The sequence below is a fragment of the Megalops cyprinoides genome, chromosome 1, assembly GCF_013368585.1.
Source record: "Megalops cyprinoides isolate fMegCyp1 chromosome 1, fMegCyp1.pri, whole genome shotgun sequence".
Classification (NCBI taxonomy): Eukaryota; Metazoa; Chordata; class Actinopteri; order Elopiformes; family Megalopidae; genus Megalops; species Megalops cyprinoides.
In genome coordinates, this window is record NC_050583.1 from 16,686,696 (window position 1) to 16,708,543 (window position 21,848).

The 21,848-nt window shown below is 43.1% G+C and overlaps 1 protein-coding gene across 2 annotated transcripts in view; it reads left to right on the forward strand.

The window, feature by feature from the left end:
- The window catches only part of ntn1a (netrin 1a), a 62,849-nt gene that overhangs the window by 16,605 nt on the left and 24,396 nt on the right, over positions 1–21,848 (forward strand). For both annotated transcript variants that reach the window (XM_036550259.1, XM_036550268.1), the window contains exon 3: positions 17,892–18,080. In XM_036550259.1, the coding sequence (XP_036406152.1) occupies positions 17,892–18,080 (189 nt within the window). The remainder of the gene's footprint in view (positions 1–17,891; positions 18,081–21,848) is intronic.

Below are 21,848 nucleotides of genomic sequence, written 5' to 3' on the forward strand. Positions count from 1 at the left end.
ATCGCTCGTTACATCTCGCTGATAAGGGCGATCCAAGGGTAGAAAGCCCCAGCCGGTGGTGCATGTGCTATATTAGGCAGACCCAGGGAACACCACAGAGCCTCAGCCTCACAGCCTCATCTCCCCCATCCTTTTTTAAATGAATTATGAACATGATTCATCAGGTTTTGTTGCCGATCTGTACGGGAGGTGGCGTCCATTTATATAAGTGTAATGGCTCATCGTACGCATTGCAGGGAAAAGGGTCCTTTACTTAGCAAGCTTCCAGTAAGCGCTTTAAAAAGCCTCTCATCTCTTTTGTCAAAAGGCTTTTCAGCTGCTGTGCAATGTATGCTCAGAGAATTAAATGACTAAGAGAAAGTTTTGGATGGATTTCTTCTTCTTTAAAAACAAAGGTTATCCCTGGAACATGACAAAACAAACAAACACGTGGTCTGGGCAGCGATAAGGAAATTGAGCCATTACTACTAATGTTTATTTGAACAGATACGACTCTGTAGGTCTTGAGCGGCTCCAGTCTCTGCCCCTGAACTGGAAATTAATTTATTTTAGGGACGGGTCCCCCTCCAGTGACTAGTTATTTTCTCAGAACAAGGAATCACTTACTAGACCGGGGGAAAATAAATAACAGAAAGCTAGACTGGGTGTTGCGTTGGGAGTGGAAGACAGCACTGTTTCCCTGCTGTGCTTTAAATATCACGCTGTCCATTTGAAGCAGCCCGACCTCTTCCTCGGAGAGAGTCTGCGATCCACAAATTTATCCCTCTCACTTTTTTTCGGAGCACTTTTATTTTCGATCTCCGCGCCAAGAGAACGCTTGGGCAGGGGATAAAAGGCGATGCCATGGCGATCAATAACATCTCCCATTCCAGAGAGCGCGGATCAGAGCCAGAACGGCGGAGGGCTCTCTCTCTCTGTCTCTAGCTCCTTGCGTAAGCCGGCAAACGTGGAATCTCGATGGCCGCTACTGTGAAGCCGCAGCAGCAGTAGCGCTCTGCGAGTCCTCCACCCTCAGGCGTTGATTTCCTCTGGCCCCGCCCCAGGCTCCCGAACTCCCCGGGAGGCTCCTCCGTAGGATGTGTGAGCTTTTCCTTGGCATGGTGCTCCTTTGCGCCTGGGACGATAGGGATCTCCGCGCGGGCCCTTCCCCTGCCCCGTGCGGCAGACTCGCAGGTTTATTTACAGGGATAGCGAGCCGGGTTTCCACAGGATAACCCGGCGGAGATACAGTATCTGGTTTCCTCGAGGGGAGGGGTTTCCACACAGATGGGTGGGAAATAAAATGAGGTAAGAGCCCCCAATAACAAACACTGAGAAAAAAGAATGGAATTAGATTTAAAAAAAATGTACAATAACAACAACAGTGTGGGTCATTCTGGAGTGTAGTGTATAAACTTTGGAAGTGACACTTTTTTCCCCCTTTAGCTGAGAGTGGACACTCCCTTTCACTCACAATTGCTGTGGCTATTATCGCTATGTAGATACTACACTTACAGAACCATACATCAGATTTGAGAGTTTTGGGAAACTCCTGATTCGCTGCCACAATATCCAAGTTTTAGCATTACAAAGCATCATGGTCTGTGTCTTCAGAATCACGTCAATTACTTCCATAAGCCCTCCAAACTGCAGGAAGGCAGCATATGCACATAATTTAGAGCAAGAACTTACTGTAACTGGCCTGTGCAACCTTTAGAGCACGCTCCTCGATGTTACGCTCGTAGCTGAACAAGGTTTTTAATGGTTTTGTTAAATTTGTGTTTTTCGCTGAAAAACTCTTTAGACTCTCATTCTGCAGGGCACATCCTTTCGACAAGAGCTTATTTATATTATGACTGCATGAATCACACGGAAGTATAGGGGATTAACACAAATCAAGATTTACGTGGTTGTGAAAATCTGAAAATAAAAATCAGCCATTTCCATTATTTATGCATGTATTTGCATGCACTGCTTCAGTTTATCAAAGGGGTTGCACCTTTTACTGAGCGTCTGACTGCAGCAACGTCTAAATAATCAATAATTCTTTGAAGCCAATATTGTCACTTTGTCAAAACATGTACCAACACTACAGTAATATTGAGGAGGAGCAAGAACAGGCAGTCATAGGAATTGTAGGTTAAACAACTGCATTAGCTATCTGGCACAGGAAGTCATTGAGTTCAATGTGTTTCCTGTGACCAGTGTGTCATTCAGTTTTCAGCCACGGCAGCTGCAACATGTCTTTTCCTCTCCCTCTTTCATATCTATCTATTGGGAGGTCAAGCTGGTTACTATGTTACCCTAACCAAGTGCATCTCCCATGCATAGGGGTCATGGTATCTACACAGATTAATATGGAAACAAGTAGATGACGCAGTTAAAAACGTTCACCCAGTAGTGTACTAATCCCAGTGTACCTCAGTGGGTTGCTCTGTGCATACCACTCTAAAATGAACTTATACCCTTGGCCACATCTGAATAAATCATGATTAGAAATAATACTTTAGAGCTAATGAGCTGTTTCCCTCTCTTATGAACAGCTTCGATAAATCCAGAACTTCTTTCGGGCTTCTCAGAGTTTCCATTAAAACAATACAATTATTCCTTTTGCTTTTCTTTCCATCGCAAGCATGAACCCCCCTGTACCTTCAAGGCCACCTTATGTTCCAGGCAGTTCCATTGTGGGCAGTCTCCATGACCGTCCAACTCTCGTAATTATTATTTAATGACACTACTTATATCACCACCAGCACCACTTCTCAGTTTAGCAAAATGTCCCTCGCTGTTCCTCATTACACATTTCAGAGCTCGCTCTCAACCAGTGTCAGCTGTTGCCCTGGGAAATCCCAGTTTGCCTCCGCTAATTGGTTTCTGCTGATGAGTTAATTGCAGTAAGGCTTTGAGTTGGAGATGGAGTTTCTGGAACCCACGTCCTTTTCTTTTTGTTCAACTCCTCTCTGTCCCCCAACCAAACCCCCCCCCCCCCTCCCCCCACATCAGTACGTCAGAACAGGTTAGGGAGATCTGAAAGGTTTGGAGGCCGATGTGGGTTTTGAGAGCTTAACGGGACGGCCGACTGTTCCAAATCCGCAATCAGAGAGTGGTCCAATAGCCCCATTCCCAGAAGAAGGGGAACTGCATGACATGGCAGTAAAATGTGGCAAATGGCCGTTATGGACCAGATACAGCAACAATAACGCCGCTCTGTCATTGTCAGGAGCAATCTTTGCTGATAAAAACAGCTGCTGAAGTGCGCTAAAACCTCGGCTGGTCTTATTATTACTGGACACACAAAGCTCTCTTTTAAATGTTGTGATCAGACCTCAAGAATACGTAGCGGAGCCCATCTATTCAACCGGAATGACCACGTGCATTTCTTATTGCTGGCTAGTTATGTGAAATCCTTCAACAGTCGACACGGCTGTTGTCAATAGTCCTGGTGTTCACGCTAGTCTCAGAGAACATCACACAGCAGCTCTGCTGTACTCTCAAAGAGCAAAGGCCAGGCAGAGCAGAAGCCTTTTAGCCCACAGACATCAGGGACCAGAACCCTTGCTGGTGCATTCGCTCCTGAGCATGGAGCAATGAGAAAAGAAGGACATGGCACGTTAAAAATCACAAAGATGCCCCAAAAAAACTCGAAAGAAAGGAGTACTCCAGAAGGCTGCGTGGAGAGGAGAGAAGAGAAGAACAATAAACATGTCGAGAGACGATGGATCAGCACCCAGGGCCTCTAATTTACAGTTTACCCACTTCCTGCTCGCTCCCTCTTTTCAATGGATGAGACGGTGCGAGACATGTGGCAGAAAGTCAAAAACTCCCATTATTTCACGGGGACTTGGCCGGCGGCCCGCACGGAGCCCATGAGTGCTGAACGCTTGAGATGTTTAAGGCAGGTTTTGTTTTATCTTTAAAAAGTCTTAAGACAGTGTAAATGTCTCCCAAACCGCACATTCTGACAGGCCAGCTCTCTATTTACATTCTGGCTGTGCCGTGTTCTTAGTGCTCAGAGCGGAGCTCCGGAGTGTTAAAAGAGGGACCTGTAACTCATGATCTGACAGAGATTGTGCATGTGCTGCACAGGGTCTTAATCTTTCTTGGATGCAAACCAGTCTTTTCCCTAACTGTGGAAAAAAATCACACCCATTGTCTCAGGTCTTGAAGCATAGAAGGTAACCAAGGTACACAAGGCCATTTGCACAAAATGTTTCTCGAGATAGTAATCATAATGGTAATCGGACAGAAGAAAGGGGTTATGAGGGTTAGTGACTGATGAATTCATATTAATTTGTTTTCACACACCTCAAAGTAGTCAAAAGCTGTAGTAATTTTAGGACTCATTTTTTGTAGTATTTTCTTCAGTAAATTTGTGAACATACTTGCATGATTAGATAACTTTTTAAGAAATAATAATGCGTGTCTTTGTGTCTGAATACTACTGATCATGCCATGCCAGAAATTTCAACTTCTTTTAAATGTGCTTTGGGTCACGTAATGAGGTTCTTTGAGTGCTTGCAATGATGGCAAAAATTGAGACACAAAAAGACAAGCTGCCCGCAGATCACTGAATGGGCCTATAAGCTGGTTTAACCACCTATTTTATTGTTCCCAGGTGCTGGGGCCAAATCTGCCCCCTGAGACTATTTGTGCTAATTGACAGACTGTAAACGCGATTGAAAAGATCAACCAATAAAAACAACTGGACCTAATTGCCCTTTGAGCGTCCGACCCATGCTGGTTAATAGAGTGAGTGTTTTTTTGCAGCAACAGCTTTTTACCCGGCTCGGGGCTGGAGGCTCCACACCCCAGCCTACCCCTCCACCATGGCCGAGGCCTGCACCACCGCCACGCCTCTGCCCAAACTGAAGTCATTTTCATGCTCCATAAATTTTATTGAAAAATCCATCGTGCTGGAATTGCGTTCCAATAAAGCAGTGTGAAGGCTTGTTAATGTTGACCAAAGACAATAAATCCTGGAAGACAGTGAAAGGTGACACAGTCTAATGACATCTGCAGCAGGGAAGGCAGGCTCCCTGGAGATCTACGCCACATTTGGAGGCAAAAGGGTTGCCAGGAGAGAGGGGTGTGAGGGAGCTAGGGACATGCACCTGGAAACTTGGCCGCCATATACGATTGCCCGGTGAAGCTAACAGTGAAGTGAAGCCACCAGTGAAAACGGCAGGAGGTTATGGCCTTGCATGAATGCATCGGTTATCTCATTGTTTATTTCAATGGCTAATATTCATCTTTCACCCTTTTTTCAGATTTGGATAAAATTGGCCCGTGTCTGTTTTATTTCTCTTATCAGCACCGTGCTGCTCGGTGATTCAACAACAGGAGGCAGGAAGCATCTACAGCTTCGGTTTCCCTTGCCAGATTGCGAGGAACACCAGAAAATCAGCATGTTTCATGTTAGGATAAACAAAACAGAACTGACATTCCCAGGGGCACTTGCTCTGGGAAATCTCCAGTGCTCCGTGGATGGGGCGGATGTCTGATTTTTCCAGGTATCCAGTTTTTGCCATAATTCATGATATCACTTCCAGCTCGGTTTAACAATTCGATACTCCCCAAATATGTGACATCACAATTAAAGCCGGACGCACATGGGAATTCTAAATGTCATATGTTAAGGAAATGGAACAAGGTACAAACAGCGTGGATGGGTTTCATCGGCTTGCTGTTGACCTTAAATTAACTTCATATCATGTGTGTGTGATGAGTCTTAAACAGGCAGCATATCCTAGACATTACTCAAGATGATACAAAGCCTTTTAAATTGACGCAAATAGGCGTAGCCGGTCTCTAGACAAATAACGCTCAGATCCAGAGCAGAGGGGAACTTGACTAACCGGGCTTCTCACTCACGGCTTGCCGGTCCAGCAGTCAGAGTGAGTCACGTTTATAGAGCCGAGAGGGGAAGTTTCCAGTTCAGCAACATGTGAAGAAACTACTCAGAGAGCTAACAAGGCCAGATGCGTTTCCATCACATTTTTCAGACACACCATGAAAAATAAAATTAAAGGAATCAGAATAAAGATCATTCTGAAATTCAATATCCTTCATAGATGCTGATTATGTAACACAACCCTGTCACAGAGCTAATGTTGATTGCGCTCTGATATGTTTTTCTCATCGGAAAAAAAGACAAGGCAGGAAATGTTCCCTGCCTCAAGGTTTGAGCTAACACTTTAATCTTCAAACATAGTTTATTTTCTAAAACTGCCTGGCAGCTCTGTAATATCACTGCCTGCTTTGGGACTAATATGACAGGATAATATCTTAATGAGAAATTTTATAGGGCCATGTCTTCCGGCCTTAATTGCCAAAACAGGGAATTAGTGTAAATCACAATGACACAGAACTCTAACGTATATATTCTGAAACTTAACAAGTAGCTGTTTCACCCGTTGATGCTTCCCCATGGGGAGAATGGCTGCCAAACATGGACGATCTCCATGACAGTCTCTTGGGGAGCGGATTCCTGGAGAGTTTTTTGATTTCATTTGCATTGTCGAATACCTCATCACTTCACCTGGATTTTCATTCCCAGACCCTGACAACCTGAAACATTTGTTGATTCCATAAATAGCCAGAAACGTGGTGGCCGTTACGTAAAAGTTGGATGTTATTTGAAAGACAGGATGTATTATTATTGGCGTTCCTACCAGTATTCAGGGGAGTTTCACGGTGACTACAATAGATTACACAATTATTCCATTTTTGAGTCCCTTGATTGTGGTTCTATTTTTCCTTTGTTCGGGATCATGGCTAGAACAGAATTGACCACAGTCTCAAGGTTCATGTTTGGGTTATGAGATAAGACTAGCGTCTGGCAGACACAGACCCCTGCACAACCACTCTGGAAATAAAACAGCCCTGTTCCAATTTATTCAGTTAAATAAAACGCAATGTATTCCTAAACTTGAATCCAATTTAAGATTTATCAGAAGTGAAAGTGAAAATATCGTTTTTCTTGAGTTTGGAACGCGGCGAGTCAACCGCAGGTGTTCCCTGACCAAAACGTGCACAACTTACAATTCCCTCACTGTCTAGAAGGCAGATTCGTCGGCCATCTTAAATAGCCTGAGACAGGCTCGACGAATTGCTCCCTTTACTGGTACCAAAAAACGATGACTCTACAGGCGTGACAGTGTGAGTGTGTGTGCCAGTGGTGTCTCCCGTGTGGACATTCCTTCACGGCAATAACAGCCTGTTCTGCCTCTCATTGTTCTTCGGTAGGGTTACTGAGAACCGACAGCCAGCAGCATTTTTATTCACCAGAGGGCCATTCAGTCCAGTGGAGGAGAAATGGGGCAGAATAGGCCCTGTCCACATCATTCCCCATCCATGGCATTTTTGTGGCGTGGTTCACACAAAACGCGGGCCTTGCCCCTGTCTGCGGGCACCTCTCGGCTTGAGGGGATGGCTTGAGGTTGTTGTGTTTTTCTCAAAGAAGGGGGGAGAGAAAAAAAAGACATTTTCACCAGGCAACCACACTTTATTATGAATTACTCATCCAAACAGGCGAAGGCCTCATTACTCAGAGAATCGATCCACTGGAGATCAACCGGCCGGCCGGCTCGTAAAGCGGGCTGGATTGCATCACGGCGGGGTGAAGACATGCCTTCCCCGGGCTTTCAGAGGTCACGCTCAGCAGGGCGGGGCCGCTGCATTGAGCTCCACGACGAGAGGGCCGTAGAGCCGTTAAAAAGCTGCTAATGCAGGAAATGGGAAGCCATTAGGTGGGCCCTTTGCTGCTACTGACCTCAGCAGGCCTGGCCCGGAGGCAACGTGGGATTTCTTATCTGGGTGTTTTAACACCATCGCGGGCTGCAGCAGAACAGCTGAAGGGAAGGTCTGACGTTCTGGGCTGATAACACTCACGGAACTGGGAGAGGGACTTGGGAGTTGCAGACATGGGTGTGATGGTCATCACACGCCTCATAACCAATCACCCTTCAGCTGACAGAGAGCATGTTTGGGTTTTTATACAGAACATTAGTACAGGGATAAACTGTGTAGGACTCGGGTAAGAGCTTGAAAATTGCTCTCAGAAAAGAGTAGCAAACTTTTATTCTTCGCATAGTTACTTTATAATTGAGGGTTTTGGTCACAATTACCGTGGCCTGCATGGTAATCAGGCTTGGATCTGAGCAGCCAGCATTATTATTACATTTGGTCTTCATTTCAGATTTAGTTGCATAGCAAATGTTATCCTAGCAGAGGTACGGTGTGATTAAAATTCCCCCTGCAACAGGGCAACAGAGCTTTGCTCAGTTTTAATGGCATCAGCTGGAATTTGGGTTGATGTTTCAATGCTAGTCTGTATAAAATGGGAGTTTTGCCATTTGCATTTGCAATAGGGATTTACATTAATTCAAACGAAGCCAAAATGAGAATGCAAATTAAGAATTAGTAAAATGTGTGAAATGATGAAAAGAAAAAAAAGTACTTAATGAACTGCTGGGCTGAAAATAAAGTCATACAATTTGGAAAACATGTAAATAAAATACATGCATTTGAAAAAAAACCAAATTCAAGTTCACGTTAAACTTTGTACAGATTCAATCTCGCTATGGCAAATATTGACAAATGTTTACCCTCTACTCAGTCACAAGTCTGTTTTTTATACTGCCGAAGTTCATTCATTTTGTCATTGTCTCTTGAGCAGCGTTCCAGTGAAAATGTTCCAAATGAATATCAGTCATCTGGTCCCTGTACACTGAATGCTGCAGTAATCTTTGTTTGAGGCAGGCACTGTGACTGCAGTGGTGTCTGAGTTGGTACGCTGCACAGTGTCTGTGGCCCTGGGGGGGGGTCCTCGGGGAGGAGAAGTGCTGCCACTAATTGGCCGTGATAAAAGAATCAAATTAGCCTGATAAAATCTCGGCAGTGGCCCCCCGTTTCACAGCGATCCACAGCATCGGGGAGGTCCCAGACTGCAGCTGTAGCTGTCTCTGACCACCTCCGGCTAAGGCTAACAGTCATGGATTCTCCAAAACTGTCATTATAGACATGCGCTGTAACGACACACGCAGGGGGGTGAAAAAAACAAAGACATTACAGAATGGAAACTCTGTCTGAGAATAATGTCCAAAAGAAATGGAGATGTTTCAGATTAACCGCAGAGGCAAAGTTCATTACCGGGGGGGGGGGGGGGGGGCACTGAGGTGGGGGGGTGGTGGTGGTGCGGGGGGGGTCGGGTTGGGCTTGAGGGGTTGGAAGCTGTGCCGTCTGACAGTGGAGGCATTTGTCTTCAATTACCTCCACCGCTTGAGTTTTTGACATCAGCACAGATACAGGTGTTTGTCTCCATGTAAATGAAACCGCAGAGCCATTTCCGCTCTCCAAGTGTGCTGCTGAAAAGCTGCTGTTTCCAATGTGCGCCGCATTAAAAAGCGTATCACATACAGTATTCCCCATGTCGAAAGTGATGTTGATTCAGAGCTGTTTTCCTGGGTCCTGTCCACTTCATTTTGGGTGATCAAAGGCTTATGTCTTAATGTGTTTCTTCCTGGTATGCGCTGTAATCTTTTATTTGTATACGTAATGCCAAGGTGATAGTTTACAATCAGACCTTTCCACTGGGGAGAAGTCTTTCCATATTCCAATTTTTAAAAAAAAAGTTTAGATTTTCTGCAAACCATCAAAAGCATTCCGGAAACTTGTAAAACGATTCATCATCTCAACTGGGCTCATACCCAAGCTGTTTTTTTTCCGCCCTCCACAATAACAGCTGGCTTTGAAATGTGTAATCGAAAATTTAACGCAGGAAAATGTCAAAAATGTCTGGTGAGGAGAACAAAGTGTGTGGGCACGACCATTGTAGCAGATCTAATAATGTTCACTTTATGAGACACTTCAAGGCATGCGCCTGCCTCTGAGTGCCCAAAATATTCAACATAAAGACAAAAATACAAAACTGGACTCCAACTCAGTGACTTCAGGTCTTTGTTTAACTGATGCAATTTCCTTTAAAACCGTTCCCGTTTTGTCATTAAATGCTATAAAGGCCGACATGTGCTTTGAATATGACAATGGATTTAGAAGAATGTTGATTTTTATGTTGACTTTGAGCTTTGTGGATGTTTTTTTTTCAAATTGGCATACACGCTAGGTTTATTTTATAGAGGAAGTTGACAAATGATTGTTCAGAATACATGCAAGTTTTCTAGAAAGACTGAATTTATCGTACAATTCTATGTGAAACCTTTATTTAATGCCTCTTTATTTAATATTACATGATGCAATTACGTTTACATTCTGTCATTTAGCAGACACTCATATCTAGAGTGTGCTGTGATGCCAAGGTTAAATCTCTTAATTTGCAGTACATTTTGCGATATATAATTTCATGTTATTTTTTGTGTGTAGTAACTTCTCATCCTTCACATTTATTAAATATCCCAGTCCCCCCCTCCATTCAAATCCGGAATTCCCCAATTTACTGACTGAATAGGCAAACAATATTTCGTACACCGATGCCCTGATCACACAGCTGAACACAACACACAGGGGGCTGTTCCTACATGTGGCTGTTTACTGTAAATATAGCAGTATAGCAATGAGAAGAGAATGAACTGTGGAAACATCATGCAATTAAACTGATTGCTGTCGTGGAAATATCTCAGATTGATCTGATAATATTCCTGGTAGGATATGACGAGCATATTAAGACAAGCAGGTGAAATATTGCCCTTTTCTCAGATCTCAGGCGTTTAGCAGGTGAAATTGATTTTAAATCTGACGGATGTTTGCAGTAATAATAATGGCACTTATTATTATGGGATTCATAAAGTGAGATGTTCGTTGCTTTTGAAAAAACAATAATTTACGTGGGATTGTTATTATCATTATTTTGCAAGGAGCGACACTGTTAGTGTGATGGCAATGTGTGGTCCGGATATTTCTGTCACTGTATACATATAAACACAAGTAAACAAATGTTCTTGAGCCATAAATATTTCATAATTGCAAAGTTATCTATACTTACAGATATATAGTATTTCATTAGTAAATGGCCAACTTCTCAGAGCCTTGCAAAGCCCTGATATGAAGCAAAACCAAAATTTGGTTGCTGTGCATATATTTTTGTTAGAAGTCTTAAGTCTTAACTTATAATGTAAGAGATTGATTCTGCCCATCAGAACACAGTCAGTATCAGAGTTGTCAGTTCCTCAGATTTGCCTCCAAATAGGTTGATTTATTCCTTTATTTCAGTTCTAAAACCAGCACTTCTGGTGAATATGAATTACATTTGTGTGGATTCCACCCGGCTTTTTCAATCCCATAACTCTCAATTCCATCTCCAATAACTTTGGTTCAGTAAAACTCAACCCAAATCAGGAATGAACTGACAGGTAAAATAGACTATATAGACAAAAGTATTTGGACGCCTGACCATTACATTGTAATGACATTGTATTCAAATACATATACTTTAATACGGAGTTGGTCCCCCTTTTGCAGCTATAACAGCTTCCACTCTTCTTGGAAGGCTTTCCACAAGATTTTGGAGTGTTTCTCTGGGAATTTGTGCCCATTCATTCTGTAGAGCATTTATGAGGTCAGGCACTGATGTTGGACGAGAAGGCCTAGCTCGCAATCTCCGTTCCAGTTCATCCCAAAGGTGCTGGATGGGGTTGAGGTCTGGGCTCTGTGCGGGCCAGTCAAGTTCTTCCACACCAAACTCATCAAACCATATCTTTATAGTCCTTGCTTTGTGCACTGGGGCACAGTCATGTTGGAATAGAAAAGGGCCTTCCCCAAACTGTTGCCACAAAATTGGAAGCATAGCATTGTCCAAAATGTCTTGGTATGCTGAAGCATTAAGATTGCCATTCACTGGAGGTAAGGGGCCTAGCCCAAACCCTGAAAAGCAGGTGTGGCCAAATACTTTTGTCCATATAGTGTAGCTGGAACCAGTCATAATTTTCTGAAATGTGATTTTCATTCAAAATAGTATTTTCAGACTAATATAAAACCCAATGGACAGTAGTGTCATTTTTCTTTATTATTAAATATTACATGCATCCTGTAGGTTTTTCACTAATAGTACACGTAACGGGTATACAGTATATATTTGGAGCGAAAGAATAAACCATTAACTATAACTAACAATTGCAGTAGGTGCCACTAAATTGGAATTAATTGGAATTGCATGCAAAGTATAAGGCCTTTAACCCATGTTAACTGATAAAAGTGACAAAGGCTAGAGGTTTTGATCCACCCCAATCTTTGCTAACTCTGTTAACTCTATTATGTCATATTAACACATAATATGACATAATATTTTAAAAGTGAATGTGTGTATGACTGTTGCTCAGAAATAATTTGGACTGATCATTAAGGGTCCTTCATAGCATCAACATAGATCCACCTCCAAAGATGGCAAAATGAGGGATGCATCTTATTCTGCACTAAATCTTGTTCACATTTGGAATTGGAATTGGCCACATGCTGTAATCTCACTTTAATCCTATTCTGAAAGATATGGCACTGTGAAAATCACAGTGGGAATCTGTGTAGCAATATGCTTAGATCTTTCACACTAAAAATGTCTGTGCCATGCATGAACAATAAAGTAGAATAGAGGAAATGAGTCAAGAAACAATGTGAGAAATGAACTTAAAGAGTCTGATCCCTGTGAACAGGTACATGCGCATACAACAGATGGGGTGCAGGCAGACCTCCCCAATGCACATACAAACACACACACAGACACACACACGCACGCACACACACACGCACACACGCACACACACACACGCACACGCACACGCACACGCACACGCACATGCACACACACACACACACACACACACACGCGCGCGCACACACATGCACAAACACACACACACACGCACACACACACGCACGCACGCACGCACGCACGCACACGCACACGCACGCACACACGCACACGCACACGCACACGCACACGCACACACACACTCACACTCTCTTTCTCTCTCTCTCTGCCATTCCTGAAGTTAGTAAAGTTTCCCTACAGAGAATACAGTGCCCTCCACGTCTTCCACTTTCCACCTTTCAGCTAAGAGGAGGCAATGGAGACAGGAGTGTTGACTTTAGTTCTTTCTTTCAGAGTTTCCTCACGGCTTTTTTTTTCCTCTCTCCTGCAGCCAGGCTTTTATGTTGTGGCATACTTTGCAGTCGTGCTTAGTCTGAGAGGTGTGCGAGTTTGAGATGCCTCAAGGTGTTGCATTGATTCCGAGCTCACGACTGATGAAAAGCACTGCGCGGGCTGCCGTACAGCTGTCCGATCCTAAGAGCTGCCTTCATTGTGTTTCTGAGGCCTTACCTTAAAACTGACCCCCCCCCCTAAACCCCCATCCTCGCTCTCTTCCCCGTTGAAAGCCGACCAAACCAAAACAGCGCCGAGGCAAAGACACTCAATATGCGCTCATTATATCTTCAGGGGCTTTGGGGGCTAATCTCGTTACTTAAAGGGGCGCCTACAGGATTAAAAGTAAACTTGCCACATATCGGCTCTCCCAATGTTTGTTTAAAAGTCGAGCAGAATATCAGGACATTTGCCAGCCTCTGCTCCAAGGAACGGGCATGAGGTGTCTGGTGAGGGGGTCATGGGGGGAACGAGGGCCTCGGTTCTGAGGCTCGTGAGAGGCAAACGACAGCTCTGACACCTAAGATGGGTCTGTGCTCTTGAGAACTTTATTAAACAGACAGCTCATCATTCCAGATGAAACCATATTTTTTTTTAATGAAGCACATGTGACGAAATTGTCAAAGTGTGTGGTCAAGCTTTATGATATGTTTTCTTAGTGTGACCAGCGTAGCGCAGCGAAGAGTGACTTATGTTGAAATTTTAATCATTTCATGTTTTATTAGCAGCGGAGAGAAATATTGCTACACATTCTTTACATTGCTGCTTTGTATGTTTTATTGTTACATATTAAATTCCTAAGGCAAAGATTCCTCAATTTTATTTTCTCCATAAAGGGGTAAATATTATACCACTCCCTGCTAGCTGCACAGTTCCCATGACAGACAATATCCAGAGAAAGGGGCTGTCAGTTATCACAGCTTTAATAGAAAAAGTTGTAAATTCTGCCAAGGTCAGTGCTGCAACTCTAAGAATGTTAAAGCTGTTTACACACAGCGCAACTAAAAATAGTGTGTCAGATAAGAGACATGAATCTGAGCTCCATGTGCTAGGGCCTGAAAGGTTCTCCCAAGGAGAGCAAATGCAGTTTGCCTCTAAGCAGGGTGTTTTAGTGGGCCCAGGAAAGCCATAGAAGGGTATCGATTCCCGCCGAAATGATGAGCGAAAGTCAGGCTTGTAGATCACAGCAATCTCTGGTGCAACGAGGCGCTGTGAAGTTGTAAGGGCTGAAGCACTTGTAAAGTGCAGGGTATTTAGAGAGACGCGCTGCTCTGAGTGGCTTCAGTGGGGCTTATCACTGCTCAAGCCATTGACTCCCAGGGACAATTAGCTCGTTAATTAGGAACGCTAACCGAGACTGTGTGCTGGAGATAGCCCGAAGAGTCATTCAGAGAGCCTGGGAACAGCGCAGGGATAGTGTTTATCCATTCAAGCCCTTCTACTAATATGTACATCTACGTACGAGTGCTGTTTCTGTATTTCTACATGGACCTAAGGATGCAGAGGAATCACGTTTCAAACCCGCTGGCCCAGAGAGCTGCCGGAAATTTATGGTCATTGAAGAGATTATCATTTTTTACTCTGAGTTTTCTGCTAGTAATCAGCATGAGATTGATTTGACAAAAAAAAGGTTTTGTTAAATACACAAGCCAGTGTTATGTTTTATGATATTTAAAATAGAATTACCGAAAAAGGTAAAAAAAAAAAAAAAAAAGCTGAAAAGCTAAAATGTATTCAGAAAATTTTAGTTTCCATTTATTGCAAGCACATACAGTATCTGCATACAGTTATCTGCGGCTACGTTTTATTAAAATGAATTAAATACTTATATCATTCATTCGTTCAGGATTTATTCCTCAGAGAAATGGTCAAATTCACATTTTCCGTGAAACCAGATTTACATCATCAAGAGGTGACGAATACAATCCGGCAAACACAAGGGTCCTCCAGGGCCAGGGCTGGAAAAGGGAAGTGCCCGTATCGGGAGCATGTCATGTAAAAGCCTGCGTATTTTCTGTTGTCCCTCATTCACATCACATTTAATTTGTAGCCCAGGCTTTCAGTTTGAAGATGATACCTGAGATTAGCGCCGAGGTGACGAAGGGGGAAAAAAGCACTTCAAAGCTCAGGTGGCGGGTGTGTGCGGACGTTGTTTGGGCCGGGCCGAGGCCTGGCGGGATCTAAAAGCCTGCAGCTTTTGTAAGCGCCCTCATTGAGAGGCAGCCACCCTGAATCCTGCAGGCCTGCCGTCTCCCTCCCAAGCAGCAGGTGTGAAGAGGAGGTTACTGTGTTATTCCTGCGCTTGGATTGAATCCGGGGGGGAGGCGTGGCGGGATCGAGCCGATTGTGCCCCGGCGTCTTTTTTATTCGGGAGGGTTTTTATCACAAAAATCTCAAAACAGGGGTATTGATGGAGGGGAAAGAAACAGAGTGGGCTTTTCGTCCAGCCTGCCCCTATGAGTCTGTGTTTGTGTAAGTAAGGGGAAGAAAACATCAGATGTATCCAACAGGAGTGAATGTCGGTGCACGCTGTCAGCGCGAAACCTCAGCGGGGAGAATGTCTGAGGTCACTGCAGATGTATGGGTAGCTGTGGGTCCTGCGGCGTGGGGTGAGCATTCAAAGTGCATTAAAGTGATAGAGAGTAACACTCTACTTCCACTGGAGCGCAGAGAGATTTCCATCTGAAACATCTGAACACAAAGTCGAACTGAGAGAGCTGAAAAAAAATTCTCCGAAATGAAAAAAGGCCTCTTCTCTTAGACTGCCAAAGGAAGTTGCCGGGACTGAAACCAATCAGCTGGTGAAGGGAAAAGGCCAACCTTTACCTCACTATACAGCAGAATTCAACGAGAAATCATTTTTATAACCCATTGTTCTTTATTTAATCGTGGACCAGTATAATATGATTGAAATAACAGCCTTTGGTCATGATGCACATAAAATATATTATTAGTCTATTATTATTATTATTATTATTAGTCTGTATGTGAAACATGCCAAGACTATTGCTAAGACATGCCAATACATCTCTTTCTCTTTACTATACTCCTCCATTATTTAATTACGTAATATAATATTCTGTCACAAACTGTTATGTTCTAGAGATTATTATTATTATTATTATTATTGCTGCCAGTTAGACATACAGGGGCAGACATTTTTGCATGCATATATGACAGCAGAATACTGCATTCGCAAACCTAAATTTTAAGCGGAGTTCAAAAGTGAAGACAGACCCATACCATGGTGTGCACAGCATGAATATAGCAAATCTGCAAACTCTCAACTCAAAATAAGTAAACTCTCAACATAAATAAACTCTCAACAAAAATAAGACTTTGTGGGAGCTGAATCCTTGGTGGATAAATGTAGGAAGTTGTAGGAAGGACAGCACTCGCTGTATGAGTGTAAAATGTTATTCACAGCACAGATGTGTCTAGGAATTCAGCCTTCATTAGCATGGACCTTCCTGCACAAATAGCACACACACTCAAAGAATATTAATTATTGTCTGAAACCCATCTCTTTCAGCAGCAAGGTGAGAGAGGGAGCGTACTGAGAGAGCCCTTTGAAAGACCGTGGCATCATAAGACAGGTTATGGAAACGCTTACAAAGCTGGATTTGGTCAGCCTTGCCCAGCGGGTCACTCTGGGAGTAATCTTTATCCCGAGGAGCAGGAAGGATCAGTTTCAGCTGAGGTGCTTGCAGGCAACTGTGGTGGTGTCAGAGGAGCAGAATGCGTAAATTAAACAGGCAGGGGGAACAGCTGGGGAAAAGCATGCGGAGACTCTAATTAAAGCACATTATGTCCTGCAGAGTTTTGGGAATCCCTGCTCTCAGATAAGAGATGCAGCAGCAAATGGGGTCAGCAGGGACCTGACAAGACGATCTCTTTTTCTGGAACTTTCTGTACCAGGGAAGCTAATTACAGTGCGTCTTTTAGACTTTCCTGCTTTCCTCCCGCGCTTTTTCCCATGTCACCGAAAACCGATGATGAAGATAAGCTCACCCCCCACACAAGGTTACTGCTTGGACCACCAAAAACATACCTGTACACTGGTCCCCTGAAAACAGGCAGGTGCTTTGGACACCCAAAGCTGAGGGTCTCTATTTTGAACAGGCATTAAGTGGAGGCATTTTAGTTGTTCCATAAGGCAATAGTAAATAATGCATGAAGCGATGTTGGCCTGGCGTCTCGGACGGGTTTAATGAAGGCGAGTATGTCTGCGTACAAAAGAGTCATGAATAAACATTAGTCATTAATTAAACTCAGTGGTAGCAACTTTATTCATTAGTAAACAAGCAGCAACACCACTCATAAGCACAGTGGGTATTTGCTCGGAATGATAATTTGATGCCTGTCTGATGTACTTTTCAATTAGGAAAACTGTAACAAGAGAAGAAAAATGCTTCGCATATTACAACTGGCCTCATTATTTTAGAGTTGATTCTTTGCGCTTTACAGTTTTCTTGTATCTATTAAAGCCTATGTGTGAGTTAGATTTTGCGAAAAAGGTTTGGATGTTATATCTTAAACAAGAGTAGAGTAGGGTAGAGCGTCTGCATTTACCAACAGCTGAGGACACAGAGCACAAAACCTGTTAATGACACAAACATATAGCTATATCAGGATAAACTGAAAGTTCAGTGACTAGGTGGAAAAAAGAAAACGTGCGAACAGATGAGCACATTAATAACTGTTCTTGTTGTCCTCTCTTTGTCCCTCTGTCCCTCTGTTCCCTCTGTCCTCCCGTCTCCAGCCTGTAACTGCAACCTGCATGCCCGGCGGTGTCGCTTCAACATGGAGCTGTACAAGCTGTCCGGCAGGAAGAGCGGCGGCGTCTGCCTCAACTGCCGCCACAACACGGCCGGCCGCCACTGCCACTACTGCAAGGAGGGCTACTACAGGGACATGTCCAAACCCATCTCCCACAGGAAGGCCTGCAAAGGTATGGCGGTGACCGCTCTGCCCCCCCCCCCCCCCCCCCCCCCCCACCCCTCCTCTGAGGGGATGGCAGAGAGGCGCGTTCCTCTCCGGCTGACACAGCCTTTTTGCGTCGGCCTAAACCCGGGGCTTCGTTTATGAGTTTCCCAGGATGCAGCAAGAGCGGGTCACAAGCAGCACTTGTAATCTCACTGATCAGTGCAGTGCTGAAATTTCTCTAATCATCGGGGAGTGAACACCCCCCCCACACACACACACACACAAACAGATACCTGGATAAAACAGGAGGGAACTAACTCATGTATGACAGGTAAACCTGTTTAGGCTACTCAGCAAACAAAAGAGTGAATAGGAAAATGCAGAAAAAAAACAAGAAGAAAAGAAAAGTGCATTCCTGCTCTCACCTTCCTCCCCCTGGCTCTGTCAGTAACCTGCCCAGGAAGGGTGTCTTTCACACCCAGAATTTTTGGTCTTATTTTGGGGAGGGTCTGACAGGACAGGCAAAACAAACTGCGGCGAGGTGTGCATTGATCCCTGGTGCGGGTCGGGTGTCTGGGGAGGGATCGGGGCGCGGGGGCGCACCCCTCCAGAGGTGTGTGTGCTGCGGTCTCTGAGATTAACCCCGACGGGAGACAAAGGCTCGCCCTCGTTCGCCTCGCAGCGCCAGGGGGAGGACAGCGTGAGCTAAAGCTCTGTGCAAACAGGTCTCGGTCACACCTTGACGTGCCCAGCATAGCGATACCTCCCCCTCCCACCATCCCTGGGATTAAGGTGGGCTTCTTTGAAGGGTGAGGGAGAGGAAAGTATTTTGTCATTTGCTGAAAGTTTAAGCCAATGGCTGTTTCTGCAAAAATAAATAAACAAGATGAAAAGGCTGACTGACACACCGCATATTTCTTCCTAACACCTTGCTTGTCATGCCACCACACCAAGTTATATTATCTTAAATGTTTTTATATAACATAAGATTAAGACTTGACATAGTTGCATTTTGTTTATTAAGCATCTGTACAACATATATTTTGCACAGGAATACTGGCTAAAACAAGAAAAAGCCTTTATCTAGCCTTTTTTGTAACTATATGTATACAAACATACTTTCATCTAGAAAAATGAAATCAACTAATATATTTGACTCAGAAATTGTTCAAACATATTTGATGATAAATTTAGAGTTTGATGTTTTGATATTAGCATCTTCTCAACAATTTCCCTTTATATACTGTTCAGAAAATGCTATACATGTCACTTTCATCGTAATCAAGATGGTACTCTTTAAGTGATAATATTGATTTTATTGACATTACCTCTGTAACTGCTCATAGATTTTAAAAAATACAATTACACAATAAATCATCTCCAATACATGATTCAATTTAATATCTTTACGTCCTATCAAAATGGCAACTTTATGGAAACATTAAAAGCAGACATATTCACATATTATGTTAAAAAAGGATGAATGTTCCCAGCAGGAAAAAAAAAACATATTGTCAAAGAAAATAATATCATTTTGCATTGGGAAATGATATTGTTTATTGGTATGTACAGTAAAACCAGTTTTAAAAAATGCATGACCCTGCATTTTCAAAGCTGACATTAACTCCCGCCATGGCTGCCGTTTGAACCTTGCGAGGGCAGAGTGGGGTTTGTCATTGGACGGAATGCGCATTAAATGAACTACCATGCTCTGTGTCTCTGACTAAGGCTGACTAAGTGAGGGGGATTTACCCATTGCATTCCATCTCATACGCTCAGGACTTGATTCTTTCAGCACTCATACAGTACCTCACCTTCATGGGTTCCTCATATCAGACGGATGCCCGCAGGTCAAGTGATGCATTTAATCTGTGAGAAGAAGGGCGTCGGTGACATTAACTGATTAAAGGCAGACTTTTGCGATTGGCTAAAAAAGCATTGGAACGGTGGAAAAAAACGACAGGGGTGTTAAGAGGCTTGACATAAAAGTTGCTCTCCTCTTCATTTATTTAAAGACCTTTGCAATTAAAATTGAGGATGAATTATGCAGCAGGTCTCAAGATGCTCAGAGCTCTTTTTACATTTTTCTTAAACAGTATTTGCTCAGCTTGGAAAACTAATGAATTGCTCTGTGTCTCAGTGAATTGAGACAAAGACCTCTGAGGATTTTAGAGGAAAGCAAAACTGGAATCAACAAACAAGGCAAGAATTTTGCAACTGGAATTATCTATCCTCTAGTGGTCATGCGGTATAAAACTGAAAAAAAAAAAACTTAAATCATAAATTTTAATTTTTTATAATTTAGGAAAGTTATTTTTTCTAATGAAGGCTTTTGTTTCATATATAACACCCCAAACAGTTTCTTTCCTGAGGTCTAATATTATTAAAACCCTCTGTTGTCCACATGTGAAAACCCTGAAACCCACTTCTTTCCAATAAAAAGTTTAAAAAGAAGTGACAGTGGTAAAATAAACACAGAAAGGTAAAGTGCATCACTATGAACCTCCAGGCTGGGACATTTCTAAACATTTCTTATAACTATATGCCTTTTTAAATGCTTCAGTCCTGATGCAGAGAAACACCCTGCTTCTTTCTCCATCTGCACGTCTGTTGCATGTCTCCCTGTGCTGGTCTGTATCTGCTTCTCATGTGCTTGCTGTGTTCAACCATAACCATAATAATTGGCAATGATGGGCAAACAACTTATTTCTCACTACAGTAACTGGGGTCATTCGAGTTTATATACAGCGATGTATCCAGTAGGAATCCAATAAGCATATGATTTAGTGGGTCACACATTAGGGATATTAAATTTGTTTTACGCTTCTCAGGACTGTCCATTTTATCTTTTTATCTTATTCATTAGAAGGCCTTGAGACTATCAGATCTAAGGAGTGAATTATTATTTATGGTGACAGACCATGCACTGTCTGCGTTATCTTGTAAAAGATCAAATAAAGTCATGCTATGATTTGTGCAGTGAGTGGCTCCTGCAAGTAGGATTCTACAGTGTTTTGTAGAGCACACCCTTACGTTTTCTGATGAGACTGTTTATTATAACATGGGATCATAACAACTACCATCATCACCGCCACCACAACCACCATCATCATCGTCGTTAACAACATCATCATCATAAGTTCATCACAGGCTTGACTAGCTATAGGGTTTGTGGTATGTTCCTGGGTCCAGCTGACATTGTCAGTGTAAACAACAAAAAAGCTAGTAATACAGATTGAAATGCTTTTCTTTGATTACTCAAGCCCAGCGTAAAGCTGAGTGAACTTCAGTGCAGAGTCCCTTGTGTGCCTTTATCACAGACATGGCTCTGGTCCTATGAGCTGTGAGTCAAAGTCTCAGAGTGACAGTCCCTTTGTGGCCTTGCATGCCACCATACAATTAGGTTTCAAAACTGGGGAAATAATAGTGTGTTTCTTATTCAGTAGGGACTTCCTCTGTTAATTCACTCTGACTCCTTTTGAATCCAGCCTTACTTCACACTAAATTAGAGTATAAACAAATTTCATCATAATTTATAAAACCAGCAGCTTACCTAAGCACTTTTGTTAAATTTAATCCTGAAATTTGCCAGAGTTAAAGTGCTAATGTAATTACATACAAACATTGTCCAAGTTATGCTGTAGTGTTCAATTACATCAAAACAAAGATACAATAAAGAACCCGTGGCTATTACCAAAAGGTGACAAATGATATGAAGCATGATCCCTCTTTCTGGCCAGTTTAAACATTTTTACGATCTATATTTGGAACACTGCAGGGGCAAAAACTAAAG